Genomic DNA, 18573 nt, shown 5'->3' with positions numbered 1-18573 from the left:
TTCAGAGCTGGGCTGAGACACAGGGTAGACCTATTCAGAGCTGGGCTGAGACACAGGGTAGACCTATTCAGAGCTGGGCTGAGACACAGGGTAGGCCTATTCAGAACTGGGCTGAGACACAGGGTAGACCTATTCAGAGCTGGGCTGAGACACAGGGTAGACCTATTCAGAGCTGGGCTGAGACACAGGGTAGACCTATTCAGAGCTGGGCTGAGACACAGGGTAGACCTATTCAGAGCTGGGCAGAGACACAGGGTAGGCCTATTCAGAGCTGGGCTGAGACACAGGGTAGACCTATTCAGAGCTGGGCTGAGACACAGGGTAGGCCTATTCAGAGCTGGGCTGAGACACAGGGTAGACCTATTCAGAGCTGGGCTGAGACACAGGGTAGACCTATTCAGAGCTGGGCTGAGACACAGGGTAGACCTATTCAGAGCTGGGCTGAGACACAGGGTAGACCTATTCAGAGCTGGGCTGGGACACAGGGTAGGCCTATTCAGAGCTGGGCTGGGGGCTGAGACACAGGGTAGGCCTATTCAGAGCTGGGCTGAGACACAGGGTAGGCCTATTCAGAGCTGGGCTGAGACACAGGGAGCTGGGCTGGGGGATGAGGAACAGAGCTGGGGGATGAGGAACAGAGCTGGGCTGGGGGATGAGGAACAGAGCTGGGGGATGCGGAACAGAGCTGGGCTGGGGGATGCGGAACAGAGCTGGGCTGGGGGATGAGGAACAGAGCTGGGCTGGGGGATGAGGAACAGAGCTGGGCTGGGGGATGAGGAACAGAGCTGGGCTGGGGGATGAGGAACAGAGCTGGGGGATGAGGAACAGAGCTAGGGGATGAGGAACAGAGCTGGGCTGGGGGATGAGGAACAGAGCTGGGGGATGAGGAACAGAGCTAGGGGATGAGGAACAGAGCTGGGCTGGGTGATGAGGAACAGAGCTGGGCTGGGGGATGAGGAACAGAGCTGGGCTGGGGGATGAGGAACAGAGCTGGGCTGGGGGATGAGGAACAGAGCTGGGCTGGGGGATGAGGAACAGAGCTGGGCTGGGGGATGAGGAACAGAGCTGGGCTGGGGGATGAGGAACAGAGCTGGGCTGGGGGATGAGGAACAGAGCTGGGCTGGGGGATGAGGAACAGAGCTGGGCTGGGGGATGAGGAACAGAGCTGGGCTGGGGGATGAGGAACAGAGCTGGGCTGGGGGATGAGGAACAGAGCTGGGCTGGGGGATGAGGAACAGAGCTGGGCTGGGGGATGAGGAACAGAGCTGGGCTGGGGGCTGAGGCACAGAGCTGGGCTGGGCTGGGGGCTGAGGAACAGAGCTGGGCTGGGGGATGAGGAACAGAGCTGGGCTGGGGGATGAGGAACAGAGCTGGGCTGGGGGATGAGGAACAGAGCTGGGCTGGGGGATGAGGAACAGAGCTGGGCTGGGGGATGAGGAACAGAGCTGGGCTGGGGGATGAGGAACAGAGCTGGGCTGGGGGATGAGGAACAGAGCTGGGCTGGGGGATGAGGAACAGAGCTGGGGGATGAGGAACAGAGCTGAGCTGGGGGATGAGGAACAGAGCTGGGCTGGGGGCTGAGGAACAGAGCTGGGCTGGGGGCTGAGGAACAGAGCTGGGCTGGGGGATGAGGAACAGAGCTGGGCTGGGGGATGAGGAACAGAGCTGGGCTGGGGAACAGAGCTGGGCTGGGGGATGAGGAACTGGGCTGGGGGATGAGGAACAGAGCTGGGCTGGGGGATGAGGAACAGAGCTGGGCTGGGGGATGAGGAACAGAGCTGGGCTGGGGGATGAGGAACAGAGCTGGGCTGGGGGATGAGGAACAGAGCTGGGCTGGGGGATGAGGAACAGAGCTGGGCTGGGGGTTGAGGAACAGAGCTGGGCTGGGGGATGAGGAACAGAGCTGGGCTGGGGGATGAGGAACAGAGCTGGGGGATGAGGAACAGAGCTGAGCTGGGGGATGAGGAACAGAGCTGGGCTGGGGGCTGAGGAACAGAGCTGGGCTGGGGGCTGAGGAACAGAGCTGGGCTGGGGGATGAGGAACAGAGCTGGGCTGGGGGATGAGGAACAGAGCTGGGCTGGGGAACAGAGCTGGGCTGGGGGATGAGGAACTGGGCTGGGGGATGAGGAACAGAGCTGGGCTGGGGGATGAGGAACAGAGCTGGGCTGGGGGATGAGGAACAGAGCTGGGGGATGAGGAACAGAGCTGGGCTGGGGGATGAGGAACAGAGCTGGGCTGGGGGATGAGGAACAGAGCTGGGCTGGGTGTTGAGGAACAGAGCTGGGCTGGGGGATCTGTAAAAAGCCTTGGACTGAGATGGCATATAAATGTGAACCATCCCGTTGGCATTTCCATTCTCCTCCAAATATGGTGATGAGAGGAAGCCAAGTGGCTGGCAGTTGGGAAAGATGGAGCAGGATGGATTTTGGCCGACATTCTGCAAATGTTCTCATCTATCAAACATCTCAACACAGTTCTCTCTAACCAAAACCTGAATCTGTGACGACCAGAGTGACGTTTTGTAGAGTGCAAGGGGCGAATTGAGTTATTGCACACGCGCACTTCAAAGTACGCATTCCCTCACGGAAATACGTGCTATAAACGCACCAATAGGATCTGGCTAGCTCGTGCTCGGCTCTGCCCACCCCCTTGCTTGTTCTGCTCCCATTAGGAAACAACAGGCTGTAGTTTATCTTGGGTTAGTTATAAAACATCTTTGACACTATTCAGAGGAGCTGGTCTAGGGGGTGAGATCGAGAACTCTGTCCCAAAGGACTTGGCCTCGCTCTATAAACTAAACTACAAAAAAGGTCCCACACATCCTGAAATGTCAGTTAGTAAAAAGCCTGTGAGATTGGCCCACAGAGAGCCGTTCAAATGATGAACACTCTAACACCAAGGTTGTGTCCCAAATGGCAACCTCTTATGGGCCCTGGTCAAAAGTAAACAACTATTTAGGGAATAGGGTGCCGTTTGGGACTGGAAAATCAATATCATCGTTCACAAATGAATCCAGGATCGTTTCCGAGTAACTGAGAAAATATGGCAGAATAAAAACAGCACCAACCTTCTCTCTTGATTTACGGCAGTTACCAAGGTTACCAAGGTTACCAAGGTGCAGTTACCAAGGTTACCAAGGTGCAGTTACCAAGGTTACCAAGGTGCAGTTACCAAGGTTACCAAGGTTACCAAGGTGCAGTTACCAAGGTTACCAAGGTGCAGTTACCAAGGTTACCAAGGTGCAGTTACCAAGGTTACCAAGGTGCAGTTACCAAGGTTACCAAGGTGCTTTATTCAAGGTGATACAAGGATAACATTCTATTACAGTTCAACCTGCCTTTATGACTTGCTGAGATGAGCATTCACACAGGTCCAATACTGAATACATTATTGCAGGGTAAGGACAACGTTTTTGATTCATCACAGAAACCCTGTTGCATTTACTGGCAGGGTCACACTGAAATGGGGTACCATGTCTTAAAAAAAGCCTGTCACAACTGCTCCACTGAATACGTTACTTTTTTTTAAAAACAATTCTGCTTCACAAAACGTTCTTCCAAACATCGCTGCCACACCAAAGACTTCCAAGTCAGGTTCACACGCTGCCATTTTAAAACCCAACTCTGTGGTTTTCCTATGGTCCTGGAAAACGTCACTTCACTGCGTTGTTGTGGCAGAGAGAGGGACGGCATGGCAGGGAGCCTTGCTAAGCAATCCTGGACAGGTGTCTGGTGACGGTGTGTACACAGAATTAGTGAAAAAGGCGCCTCTGTAGCTCTTTGCGTTCCTGGACGACTAACGATGTGTGTGTGTGTGTGTGTGTGTGGACCTTCGCCATTAAGGATTTTTAGACCTACTCTACATTTCTCTCCTACAACAGCCAGGAATACACCTGCTGTGCCTCATTCCCTATATCAGGAATACACCTGCTGGGCCTCATTCCCTGCATCAGGAATACACCCGCTGGGCCTCATTCCCTGTATCAGGAATACACCCGCTGGGCCTCATTCCCTGTATCAGGAATACACCCGCTGGGCCTCATTCCCTGTATCAGGAATACACCTGCTGGGCCTCGTCCCCTGTATCAGGAATACACCCGCTGGGCCTCATTCCCTGTATCAGGAATACACCCGCTGGGCCTCATTCCCTGTATCAGGAATACACCTGCTGGGCCTCATTCCCTATATCAGGAATACACCTGCTGGGCCTCATTCCCTGTCTCAGGAATACACCCGCTGGGCCTCATTCCCTGTCTCAGGAATACACCCGCTGGGCCTCATTCCCTGTCTCAGGAATACACCCGCTGGGCCTCATTCCCTGTCTCAGGAATACACCCGCTGGGCCTCATTCCCTGCATCAGGAATACACCCGCTGGGCCTCATTCCCTGTATCAGGAATACACCCGCTGGGCCTCATTCCCTGTATCAGGAATACACCCGCTGGGCCTCATTCCCTGTATCAGGAATAAACCTGCTGGGCCTCATTCCCTGTATCAGGAATGAACCTTTTGGTTCATTGAATATCCCTTTGAGCATGGTGAAGTTATTAATTACACTTTGGACGGTGTATCAATACACCCAGTCATTACAAAGATACAGGAGTCCTTCCTAACTCAGTTGCCGGAGAGGAAGGAAACCGCTCAGGGATTCACCATGAGGCCAATGGTGACTTTAAAACAGTTATAGAGTTTAATGGCTGTGATTGGAGAAAACTGAGGATGGATCAACAACATTGTAGTTACTCCACAATACTAACCTAATTGACAGAGTGAAAAGAAGGAAGCCTGTACAGAATAAAAAATATTCCAAAACATGCATCCTGTTTGCAACAAGGCACTAAAGTAATACTGCAAAATACAGTTGAAGTCGGAAGTTTACATACACCTCCGCCAAATACATTTAAACTCAGTTTTCACAATTCCTGACAGTTAATCCTAGTAAAAATTCCCCGTCTTAGGTCATTTAGGATCACCACTTTAAAAGTGATTTATTTCAGCTTTTATTTCGTTCATCACATCCCCAGTGGATCAGAAGTTTACATACACGCAATTAGTATTTGGTTGCATTGACTTTAAATTGTTTCACTTGGGACAAACGTTTCGGGTAGCCTTCCACAAGCTTACCACAATAAGTTGGGTGAATTTTGGACCATTCCTCCTGACAGAGCTGGTGTAACTGAGTCAGGTTTGTAGGCCTCCTTGCTCACACAAGCTTTTTCAGTTCTGCCCAGAAATGTTCTATAGGATTGAGGTCAGGGCTTTGTGATGGCCACTCCAATACCTTGATTTTGTTGTCCTTAAGCCATTTTCCCACAACTTTGGAAGTATGCTTGGGGTCATTGGAAGACCCACTTGCGACCAAGCTTCAACTTCCTGACTGATGTCTTGAGATGTTGCTTCAATAGATCCACATAATTTTCCTCTCTCATGATGCCATCTATTTTGTGAAGTGCACCAGTCCCTCCTGCAGCAAAGCACCCCCACAACATGATGCTGCCACCCCCGTGCTTCACGGTTGGGATGCTGTTCTTCGGCTTGCAAGCCTCCCCCCTTTTTCCTCCAAACATAACGATGGTCATTGTGGCCAAACAGTTCTATTTTTGTTTCACCAGACCAGAGGACATTTCTCCAAAAAGTACTATCTTTGTCCCCATGTGCAGTTGCAAACCATAGTCTGGCTTTTTTATGGCGGTTTTGGAGCAGTGGCTTCTTCCTTGCTGAGCGGCCTTTCAGGTTATGTCGATATAGGACTCGTTTCACTGTGGATATAGATACTTTTGTACCTGTTTCCTACAGCATCTTCACAAGGTCCTTTACTGTTGTTCTGGGATTGATTTGCACTTTTCGCACCAAAGTACGTTCATCTCTAGGAGACAGAACGTGTCTCCTTCGTGATCGGCATGATGGCTGCGTGGTCCCATGGTGTTTATACTTGCGTACTATTGTTTGTACAGATGAACGTGGTACCTTCAGGCGTTTGGAAATTGCTCCCAAGGATGAACCAGACTTGTGGAGGTCTACATTTCTTTTTCTGAGGTCTTGGCTGATTTCTTTTGATTTTCCCATGACGTCAAGCAAAGAGGCACTGAATTTGAAGGTAGGCCTTGAAATGCATCCACAGGTACACCTCCAATTGACTCAAATGATGTCAATTAGCCTACCAGAAGCTTCTAAAGCCATGACATCATTTTCTGGAATTTTCCAAGCTGTTTAAAGGCACAGTCAACTTAGTGTATGTAAACTTCTGACCCACTGGAATTGTGATACAGTGAATTATAAGTGAAATAATCTGTCTGTAAACAATTGTTGGAAAAATTACTTCTGTCATGTAGATGTCCTAACTGACTTGCCAAAACTATATAATAAGTTAAGGGGTATGAATACTTTCTGAAGGCACTGTATGTGAGATTATACCTAATAAACTCAAGCATCATAGTGACCAGTCCCCTATCACCCCTCCCCTGGCCTGCTGTGAGGTCCTCCTACCTGTAGGTGGCAGTGTGATGAGGTCCATGATGACAGAGTCAGCTCCTTTAGTGTAGACGGTGATCTGGTCTGTTAGCGGGTGTCTCACCACCACAGACATCCTCTTTCTGGTGGAGTCAAACCCCAGAGTGTGGAGCAGCTCAAAGCTTAGCTTCCCCAGGTGAGGTAGCTCCACCGTCACCTGATCAGGTAGCCGGCCAACCAGAGAACACTTGTAGGCACGCGCCGCATACACCAGGGCAGCCTCGTCAGGTGACTCTGCTTCGTAGCGGAGCTCTCCTTCCTCTACGGCCCCGGGCTCTCCCTCGGTAGCGTGAGGAGGGACGGGGGAGAAGGCATGCTCCAAACCACCCGGACCTCCAGGGTGATGCTCCTCATCTAACTTAGTCAGGGTGCTCTCGGCGGAGGGGGAGGAGAGGACACTGGAACATTCGCGGTGGGAGGAGCGGTTGAGGCTGGAAGAGCTGCTGCTGTTGGAGTTGGAGGTGAGACGACTGGAGGTGAAGCGCTTGATGAAGTCCTCGATAGTCTTCACTGGGGACTTCAGCCCAAACCTCATTCGCACCTGAGAGGGAGGGACAGAGGGTTAGAAACATTAGCCCAAACCTCATTCCCACCTGAGAGAGAGGGACAGAGGGTTAGAAACATTAGCCCAAACCTCATTCCCACCTGAGAGAGAGGGACAGAGGGTTAGAAACATTAGCTCAAACCTCATTCGCACCTGAGAGGGAGGGACAGAGGGTTAGAAACATTAGCCCAAACCTCATTCGCACCTGAGAGGGAGGGACAGAGGGTTAGAAACATTAGCCCAAACCTCATTCCCACCTGAGAGAGAGGGACAGAGGGTTAGAAACATTAGCTCAAACCTCATTCGCACCTGAGAGGGAGGGACAGAGGGTTAGAAACATTAGCCCAAACCTCATTCGCACCTGAGAGGGAGGGACAGAGGGTTAGAAACATTAGCCCAAACCTCATTCCCACCTGAGAGAGAGGGATAGAGGGTTAGAAACATTAGTAATATAGTAATGTGGTCTACTGCTGTATTTCAAAATGTATTAGTAAGTAGTAATGTGGTATACTGCTGTATTTCATCATGTATTAGTAAGTAGTAATGTGGTATACTGCTGTATTTCATGTATTAGTAAGTAGTAATGTGGTATACTGCTGTATTTCATCATGTATTAGTAAGTAGTAATGTGGTATACTGCTGTATTTCATCATGTATTAGTAAGTAGTAATGTGGTATACTGCTGTATTTCATCATGTATTAGTAAGTAGTAATGTGGTATACTGCTGTATTTCATGTATTAGTAAGTAGTAATGTGGTATACTGCTGTATTTCATCATGTATTAGTAAGTAGTAATGTGGTATACTGCTGTATTTCATCATGTATTAGTAAGTAGTAATGTGGTATACTGCTGTATTTCATCATGTATTAGTAAGTAGTAATGTGGTATACTGCTGTATTTCATCATGTATTAGTACATTTACATTTACATTTAAGTCATTTAGCAGACGCTCTTATCCAGAGCGACTTACAAATTGGTGCATTCACCTTATGATATCCAGTGGAACAACCACTTTACAATAGTGCATCTAACTCTTTTAAGGGGGGGGAGGGGGGGGTTAGAAGGATTACTTTATCCTATCCTAGGTATTCCTTAAAGAGGTGGGGTTTCAGGTGTCTCCGGAAGGTGGTGATTGACTCCGCTGACCTGGCGTCGTGAGGGAGTTTGTTCCACCATTGGGGTGCCAGAGCAGCGAACAGTTTTGACTGGGCTGAGCGGGAACTGTACTTCCTCAGTGGTAGGGAGGCGAGCAGGCCAGAGGTGGATGAACGCAGTGCCCTTGTTTGGGTGTAGGGCCTGATCAGAGCCTGAAGGTACGGAGGTGCCGTTCCCCTCACAGCTCCGTAGGCAAGCACCATGGTCTTGTAGCGGATGCGAGCTTCAACTGGAAGCCAGTGGAGAGAGCGGAGGAGCGGGGTGACGTGAGAGAACTTGGGAAAGTTGAACACCAGACGGGCTGCGGCGTTCTGGATGAGTTGTAGGGGTTTAATGGCACAGGCAGGGAGCCCAGCCAACAGCGAGTTGCAGTAATCCAGACGGGAGATGACAAGTGCCTGGATTAGGACCTGCGCCGCTTCCTGCGTGAGGCAGGGTCGTACTCTGCGAATGTTGTAGAGCATGAACCTACAGGAACGGGTCACCGTTCTTAGTAAGTAGTAATGTGGTATACTGCTGTATTTCAAAATGTATTAGTAAGTAGTAATGTCACGACTCCGACCGAAGGTGACTCCCCTTCCCGTTCGGGTGGCGCTCGGCGGTCGTCGTCACCGGCCTACTAGCTGCCACTGACTCTTTTTCCTCCCCCTCCTTATGTGTTTATTTGTTACACCTGTGTTGAGGTGATTATAATTAGTTGGGCTTTATTAGTCAGCCAGCCCGTACGTTTCTTTGTGCGTTTCAACTGTATGTTGGATTCGGGAGTAGATGAACGTATTGTTTGTTTCGTTCATCGATTGTATTTTGGACTGGGTTTTTGTCCTCCGTGTCTGGGACGTTTGTTTGTTACACCCAGTGTTTCCGTGTGGACAGTGTTTGCCGGTTGTGCATTAAAAGCACTGTATTGAACTCTCTGTTGTTCCTGCGCCTGACTTCACACCCCCCCGACACCCAGAGCGTTACAAGTAATGTGGTATACTGCTGTATTTCATCATGTATTAGTAGTAGTAATGTGGTATACTGCTGTATTTCATCATGTATTAGTAAGTAGTAATGTGGTATACTGCTGTATTTCATCATGTATTAGTAAGTAGTAATGTGGTATACTGCTGTATTTCATCATGTATTTGTAAGTAGTAATGTGGTATACTGCTGTATTTCAAAATGTATTAGTAAGTAGTAATGTGGTATACTGCTGTATTTCATCATGTATTAGTAAGTAGTAATGTGGTATACTGCTGTATTTCATCATGTATTAGTAAGTAGTAATGTGGTCTACTGCTGTATTTCAAAATGTATTAGTAAGTAGTAATGTGGTATACTGCTGTATTTCATCATGTATTAGTAAGTAGTAATGTGGTATACTGCTGTATTTCATCATGTATTAGTAAGTAGTAATGTGGTATACTGCTGTATTTCATCATGTATTAGTAAGTAGTAATGTGGTATACTGCTGTATTTCATCATGTATTAGTAAGTAGTAATGTGGTCTACTGCTGTATTTCATCATGTATTAGTAAGTAGTAATGTGGTATACTGCTGTATTTCATCATGTATTAGTAAGTAGTAATGTGGTATACTGCTGTATTTCATCATGTATTAGTAAGTAGTAATGAGGTATACTGCTGTATTTCATGTATTAGTACGTAGTAATGTGGTATACTGCTCAACTTCATGTATTAGTAAGTAGTAATGTGGTATACTGCTGTATTTCATCATGTATTAGTAAGTAGTATTGTGGTCTACTGCTGTATTTCATCATGTATTAGTAAGTAGTAATGTGGTATACTGCTGTATTTCATCATGTATTAGTAAGTAGTAATGAGGTATACTGCTGTATTCCATGTATTAGTAAGTAGTAATGTGGTATACTGCTGTATTCCATGTATTAGTAAGTAGTAATGTGGTATACTGCTGTATTTCATCATGTAAACAGCCATGAAACAGGAGGACAAAGTCTCACTTTGCTGACTTGAGTAAATTAGACCAAACTGTTACGCCTGTTGTCAGTGCCTCCAAACATGGATCAATCAGTGCAAAGCTGTTGCTGGGTATTTCTTTGTGCGATGAGCAGCTATGAAACAAAACAACAGAAATACTTTGAAAACAGCTGTTTTCAGCTGTTTTCAAGTCATAAAACTCACAGATATACTTGACTTTTGACTACTTGTATTCACTAATGCAAATGTAATGCTGGCACTGTAGAGCCCTGCAAATTGACTACACGCTAACGTGGCTGGTGAAAGACACTGTTACCCGCCAATATCTAAATCTACCCGCGGGTGGCACGGGTGTTCATTCATGCCCTGGCCAGCATCCCTGCGGAACGCTTTCAACACCTTGTAGAGTCCCATGCCCCGACGAATTGAGACTATTCTGAGGGCAAAAGGGGGTGCAACTCAATATTAGGAAGGTGTTCCTAATGTTTTGTACACTCTACCTTCTGTCGTGGCTGATTGGGTGATGACACCACCACTGTGTTACAGATGGTGAGGGCGATGAAGAAGTCGATGATGTCAGTGAGGTCAGAGGGCAGCTGAGACAGGGATTGGCTGTGGAACCTCTTGAAGGTCATCTGGCTGCTGCAGTGGTTGACCTTGTCCAGGAGCTGGGGGTCAGGGGTGATGTCCTTCTCCTGTTGAAGAGAGATAGTAGGTTCAGACGAATGTTTTTGTCATTTTCAGGTCATGGAAATGTGTATTTTCTGCCTTTAACCTACACACAGAAACATAACCCAGGATCAGCTATGCTGGTGCGGCAGCGTAGCCTAGTGGTAAGAGCGTTGGACTAGTAACCGAAAGGTTGCAAGTTCGAATCCCCGAGCTGACGAGGTACAAATCTGTCATTCTGCCCCTGAACAAGGCAGTAAACCCACTGTTCCTAGGCCTTCATTGAAAATAAGAATTTGTTCTTAACTGACTTGCCTAGTTAAATAAAAATGCCTTCTTCAAAGGAACAACGGCAGGAAAAGGCATCTAGGATACTTAGAATCCCACCAGATTTGACTCATCTGACTAACCAACGACCCTCTGGTTGCATGCTGCCCTCTCCTACCTGCTGGCCTCTCCAACATGCTGGCCTCTCCAACCTCTTGGCTACCTGCTGCCCTCTCCAACATGCTGCCCTCTCCAACCTGCTGCCCTCTCCAACATGCTGCCCTCTCCAACCTCTTGGCTACCTGCTGCCCTCTCCAACATGCTGCCCTCTCCAACCTGCTGCCCTCTCCAACCTGCTGCCCTCTCCAACCTGCTGCCCTCTCCAACCTCTTGGCTACCTGCTGCCCTCTCCAACATGCTGCCCTCTCCTACCTGCTGCCCTCTCCTACCTGCTGCCCTCTCCAACCTGCTGCCCTCTCCAACCTGCTGCCCTCTCCAACCTGCTGCCCTCTCCAACCTGCTGCCCTCTCCAACCTGCTGCCCTCTCCAACCTGCTGCCCTCTCCAACATGCTGCCCTCTCCAACATGCTGCCCTCTCCAACATGCTGCCCTCTCCAACCTCTTGGCTACATGCTGCCCTCTCCAACATGCTGCCCTCTCCAACCTCTTGGCTACCTGCTGCCCATACTGTAGATCCCCCTCAAACTCAACTATGGACCTCCAAGCCAGTTCCACTGCTTTCCCCCTCCCATTCTACCCTCTAACCAGGGACTATACCTGGGACACCAGGTGAGTGCAATAAATGATCAGGTAGAACAAAAAAAGCAGCAGTACTCTGAACCTCGTAGAGTAAGATTGGAATACCCCTGCTGTAGCCAATAGACACAGCTCTGTGTTGAGTAATAATGGAGTGATAAGTACCACGGGGCTGCTGAATGCAGTGTGTTGAGTAATAATGGAGTGATAAGTACCACGGGGCTGCTGAATGCAGTGTGTTGAGTAATAATGGAGTGATAAGTACCACGGGGCTGCTGAATGCAGTGTGTTGAGTAATAATGGAGTGATAAGTACCACGGGGCTGCTGAATGCAGTGTGTTGAGTAATAATGGAGTGATAAGTACCACGGGGCTGCTGAATGCAGTGTGTTGAGTAATAATGGAGTGATAAGTACCACGGGGCTGCTGAATGCAGTGTGTTGAGTAATAATGGAGTGATAAGTACCACGGGGCTGCTGAATGCAGTGTGTTGAGTAATAATGGAGTGATAAGTACCACGGGGCTGCTGAATGCAGTGTGTTGAGTAATAATGGAGTGATAAGTACCACGGGGCTGCTGAATGCAGTGTGTTGAGTAATAATGGAGTGATAAGTACCACGGGGCTGCTGAATGCAGTGTGTTGAGTAATAATGGAGTGATAAGTACCACGGGGCTGCTGAATGCAGTGTGTTGAGTAATAATGGAGTGATAAGTACCACGGGGCTGCTGAATGCAGTGTGTTGAGTAATAATGGAGTGATAAGTACCACGGGGCTGCTGAATGCAGTGTGTTGAGTAATAATGGAGTGATAAGTACCACGGGGCTGCTGAATGCAGTGTGTTGAGTAATAATGGAGTGATAAGTACCACGGGGCTGCTGAATGCAGTGTGTTGAGTAATAATGGAGTGATAAGTACCACGGGGCTGCTGAATGCAGTGTGTTGAGTAATAATGGAGTGATAAGTACCACGGGGCTGCTGAATGCAGTGTGTTGAGTAATAATGGAGTGATAAGTACCACGGGGCTGCTGAATGCAGTGTGTTGAGTAATAATGGAGTGATAAGTACCACGGGGCTGCTGAATGCAGTGTGTTGAGTAATAATGGAGTGATAAGTACCACGGGGCTGCTGAATGCAGTGTGTTGAGTAATAATGGAGTGATAAGTACCACGGGGCTGCTGAATGCAGTGTGTTGAGTAATAATGGAGTGATAAGTACCACGGGGCTGCTGAATGCAGTGTGTTGAGTAATAATGGAGTGATAAGTACCACGGGGCTGCTGAATGCAGTGTGTTGAGTAATAATGGAGTGATAAGTACCACGGGGCTGCTGAATGCAGTGTGTTGAGTAATAATGGAGTGATAAGTACCATGGGGCTGCTGAATGCAGTGTGTTTGGACAGGATGCTGGCCCTCTTGGCTTCGGCCCGACTGCCAGTCCTGCGGTGGGACTTGGTGCTCTGGGAGCGGAGTACCACCTTGGCAGCACTCTGGTTGCTGGTGACGCTGTCCCGTCTGGGCAAGGTGCCACTGTGGGACGTACAGTCCTCCTCCTCTGAGTCCACCAGGTCCTGGTACATGGCCAGACGCCTCGCTGGGGAGGACAGACACACAGAATATTATAATATAACACTGCTACTAGAGGTCCAGACTTCCTTATTCCTGGATAAACAACAACAGTGTGATCTGGCAGACTGCAGTGTGAGATGGGTTATGTTCATTAGGCCACACAATGTAACACGTTGACATTTTGTTGCTGTTAGTCCCACCCTGTTTCATTCTGTTTTGTGTCTAATGAATACAACCCAGGCCTCCCTCACTGTTCACGTCGTGGGAGTACTATCTCCTAACCCTACAGTATGGTCTAATGCCCTTACTACAGTACAGTAACCCTACAGTATAGTAACCCTACAGTACAGTAACCCTACAGTACAGTAACCCTACAGTAACCCTACAGTACAGTAACCCTACAGTATAGTAACCCTACAGTACAGTAACCCTACAGTACAGTAACCCTACAGTAACCCTACAGTACAGTAACCCTACAGTATAGTAACCCTACAGTATAGTAACCCTACAGTACAGTAACCCTACAGTATAGTAACCCTACAGTAACCCTACAGTACAGTAACCCTACAGTACAGTAACCCTACAGTACAGTAACCCTACAGTATAGTAACCCTACAGTATAGTAACCCTACAGTACAGTAACCCTACAGTATAGTAACCCTACAGTACAGTAACCCTACAGTATAGTAACCCTACAGTACAGTAACCCTACAGTACAGTAACCCTACAGTATAGTAACCCTACAGTACAGTAACCCTACAGTACAGTAACCCTACAGTATAGTAACCCTACAGTATAGTAACCCTACAGTACAGTAACCCTACAGTATAGTAACCCTACAGTAACCCTACAGTACAGTAACCCTACAGTACAGTAACCCTACAGTACAGTAACCCTACAGTATAGTAACCCTACAGTATAGTAACCCTACAGTACAGTAACCCTACAGTATAGTAACCCTACAGTAACCCTACAGTATAGTAACCCTACAGCACAGTAACCCTACAGTACAGTAACCCTACAGTATAGTAACCCTACAGTATAGTAACCCTACAGTAACCCTACAGTACAGTAACCCTACAGTACAGTAACCCTACAGTATAGTAACCCTACAGTATAGTAACCCTACAGTACAGTAACCCTACAGTATAGTAACCCTACAGTAACCCTACAGTACAGTAACCCTACAGTACAGTAACCCTACAGTACAGTAACCCTACAGTAACCCTACAGTATAGTAACCCTACAGTATAGTAACCCTACAGTATAGTAACCCTACAGTATAGTAACCCTACAGTAACCCTACAGTACAGTAACCCTACAGTATAGTAACCCTACAGTATAGTAACCCTACAGTATAGTAACCCTACAGTACAGTAACCCTACAGTATAGTAACCCTACAGTATAGTAACCCTACAGTACAGTAACCCTACAGTATAGTAACCCTACAGTATAGTAACCCTACAGTAACCCTACAGTACAGTAACCCTACAGTACAGTAACCCTACAGTACAGTAACCCTACAGTACAGTAACCCTACAGTATAGTAACCCTACAGTATAGTAACCCTACAGTACAGTAACCCTACAGTACAGTAACCCTACAGTACAGTAACCCTACAGTATAGTAACCCTACAGTACAGTAACCCTACAGTAACCCTACAGTACAGTAACCCTACAGTACAGTAACCCTACAGTACAGTAACCCTACAGTACAGTAACCCTACAGCACAGTAACCCTACAGCACAGTAACCCTACAGTACAGTAACCCTACAGTACAGTAACCCTACAGTACAGTAACCCTACAGTACAGTAACCCTACAGTACAGTAACCCTACAGTACAGTAACCCTACAGTAACCCTACAGTACAGTAACCCTACAGTACAGTAACCCTACAGTACAGTAACCCTACAGTACAGTAACCCTACAGTACAGTAACCCTACAGTACAGTAACCCTACAGTACAGTAACCCTACAGTACAGTAACCCTACAGTACAGTAACCCTACAGTACAGTAACCCTACAGTACAGTAACCCTACAGCACAGTAACCCTACAGCACAGTAACCCTACAGTACAGTAACCCTACAGTACAGTAACCCTACAGTACAGTAACCCTACAGTACAGTAACCCTACAGCATAGTAACCCTACAGCACAGTAACCCTACAGTAACCCTACAGTACAGTAACCCTACAGTACAGTAACCCTACAGTACAGTAACCCTACAGTACAGTAACCCTACAGTACAGTAACCCTACAGCACAGTAACCCTACAGTACAGTAACCCTACAGTATAGTAACCCTACAGTATAGTAACCCTACAGTATAGTAACCCTACAGTATAGTAACCCTACAGTATAGTAACCCTACAGTATAGTAACCCTACAGCACAGTAACCCTACAGTATAGTAACCCTACAGTACAGTAACCCTACAGTATAGTAACCCTACAGTATAGTAACCCTACAGTATAGTAACCCTACAGTATAGTAACCCTACAGTATAGTAACCCTACAGTACAGTAACCCTACAGTATAGTAACCCTACAGTACAGTAACCCTACAGCACAGTAACCCTACAGTACAGTAACCCTACAGCACAGTAACCCTACAGTACAGTAACCCTACAGTATAGTAACCCTACAGTACAGTAACCCTACAGTATAGTAACCCTACAGTATAGTAACCCTACAGTATAGTAACCCTACAGTACAGTAACCCTACAGTATAGTAACCCTACAGTACAGTAACCCTACAGTATAGTAACCCTACAGTATAGTAACCCTACAGTACAGTAACCCTACAGTACAGTAACCCTACAGTATAGTAACCCTACAGTAAGCCTACAGTACAGTAACCCTACAGTATAGTAACCCTACAGTATAGTAACCCTACAGTACAGTAACCCTACAGTATAGTAACCCTACAGTACAGTAACCCTACAGTACAGTAACCCTACAGTATAGTAACCCTACAGTATAGTAACCCTACAGTACAGTAACCCTACAGTACAGTAACCCTACAGTAACCCTACAGTACAGTAACCCTACAGTACAGTAACCCTACAGTAACCCTACAGTATAGTAACCCTACAGTACAGTAACCCTACAGTACAGTAACCCTACAGTATAGTAACCCTACAGTATAGTAACCCTACAGTACAGTAACCCTACAGTACAGTAACCCTACAGTACAGTAACCCTACAGTACAGTAACCCTACAGTATAGTAACCCTACAGTACAGTAACCCTACAGTACAGTAACCCTACAGTATAGTAACCCTACAGTATAGTAACCCTACAGTACAGTAACCCTACAGTACAGTAACCCTACAGTACAGTAACCCTACAGTAACCCTACAGTACAGTAACCCTACAGTACAGTAACCCTACAGTAACCCTACAGTATAGTAACCCTACAGTACAGTAACCCTACAGTACAGTAACCCTACAGTATAGTAACCCTACAGTATAGTAACCCTACAGTACAGTAACCCTACAGTACAGTAACCCTACAGTACAGTAACCCTACAGTACAGTAACCCTACAGTATAGTAACCCTACAGTATAGTAACCCTACAGTATAGTAACCCTACAGTATAGTAACCCTACAGTATAGTAACCCTACAGTATAGTAACCCTACAGTACAGTAACCCTACAGTACAGTAACCCTACAGTATAGTAACCCTACAGTATAGTAACCCTACAGTATAGTAACCCTACAGTACAGTAACCCTACAGTATAGTAACCCTACAGTATAGTAACCCTACAGTATAGTAACCCTACAGTACAGTAACCCTACAGTACAGTAACCCTACAGTATAGTAACCCTACAGTATAGTAACCCTACAGTATAGTAACCCTACAGTACAGTAACCCTACAGTACAGTAACCCTACAGTACAGTAACCCTACAGTACAGTAACCCTACAGTACAGTAACCCTACAGTAACCCTACAGTATAGTAACCCTACAGTACAGTAACCCTACAGTATAGTAACCCTACAGTAAGCCTACAGTACAGTCTCACCGTAACCCTACAGTCCGGTCTCACCGTAACCCTACAGTACAGTAACCCTACAGTACAGTAACCCTACAGTATAGTAACCCTACAGTAACCCTACAGTACAGTAACCCTACAGTACAGTAACCCTACAGTATAGTAACCCTACAGTAAGCCTACAGTACAGTAACCCTACAGTACAGTAACCCTACAGTACAGTAACCCTACAGTACAGTAACCCTACAGTATAGTAACCCTACAGTAACCCTACAGTACAGTAACCCTACAGTAACCCTACAGTACAGTAACCCTACAGCACAGTAACCCTACAGTACAGTAACCCTACAGTACAGTAAGCCTACAGTACAGTAACCCTACAGTACAGTAACCCTACAGTATAGTAACCCTACAGTAAGCCTACAGTACAGTAACCCTACAGTACAGTAACCCTACAGTACAGTAACCCTACAGTACAGTAACCCTACAGTATAGTAACCCTACAGTAAGCCTACAGTACAGTAACCCTACAGTACAGTAACCCTACAGTATAGTAACCCTACAGTAAGCCTACAGTACAGTAACCCTACAGTACAGTAACCCTACAGTATAGTAACCCTACAGTAAGCCTACAGTACAGTAACCCTACAGTACAGTAACCCTACAGTACAGTAACCCTACAGTACAGTAACCCTACAGTACAGTAACCCTACAGTATAGTAACCCTACAGTAAGCCTACAGTACAGTAACCCTACAGTACAGTAACCCTACAGTACAGTAACCCTACAGTAACCCTACAGTACAGTAAGCCTACAGTACAGTAACCCTACAGTACAGTAACCCTACAGTAACCCTACAGTACAGTAACCCTACAGTACAGTAACCCTACAGTACAGTAACCCTACAGTATAGTAACCCTACAGTATAGTAACCCTACAGTACAGTAACCCTACAGTAACCCTACAGTACAGTAACCCTACAGTACAGTAACCCTACAGTATAGTAACCCTACAGTATAGTAACCCTACAGTAAGCCTACAGTACAGTAACCCTACAGTATAGTAACCCTACAGTACAGTAACCCTACAGTACAGTAACCCTACAGTACAGTAACCCTACAGTACAGTAACCCTACAGTATAGTAACCCTACAGCACAGTAACCC

General features: G+C 47.0%; 1 protein-coding gene across 1 annotated transcript in view; it reads right to left on the bottom strand.

The window, feature by feature from the left end:
- Positions 1-492: 492 nt before the first annotated feature.
- LOC120053620 (probable phospholipid-transporting ATPase VA) overlaps positions 493-18573 on the bottom strand; it is a 75117-nt gene continuing 57036 nt past the window's right edge. The window contains exons 8-11 of the mRNA XM_039000762.1: positions 13208-13431; positions 10651-10845; positions 6486-7050; positions 493-1307 (exon numbers count right to left, since the gene is read on the bottom strand). Coding sequence (XP_038856690.1) covers positions 493-1307; positions 6486-7050; positions 10651-10845; positions 13208-13431 — 1799 coding nt within the window. The remainder of the gene's footprint in view (positions 1308-6485; positions 7051-10650; positions 10846-13207; positions 13432-18573) is intronic.

Source organism: Salvelinus namaycush, chromosome 9 (genome assembly GCF_016432855.1).
Source record: "Salvelinus namaycush isolate Seneca chromosome 9, SaNama_1.0, whole genome shotgun sequence".
In the NCBI taxonomy this organism is placed as follows: Eukaryota; Metazoa; Chordata; class Actinopteri; order Salmoniformes; family Salmonidae; genus Salvelinus; species Salvelinus namaycush.
This window is presented reverse-complemented; position numbering and strand designations above follow the sequence as displayed.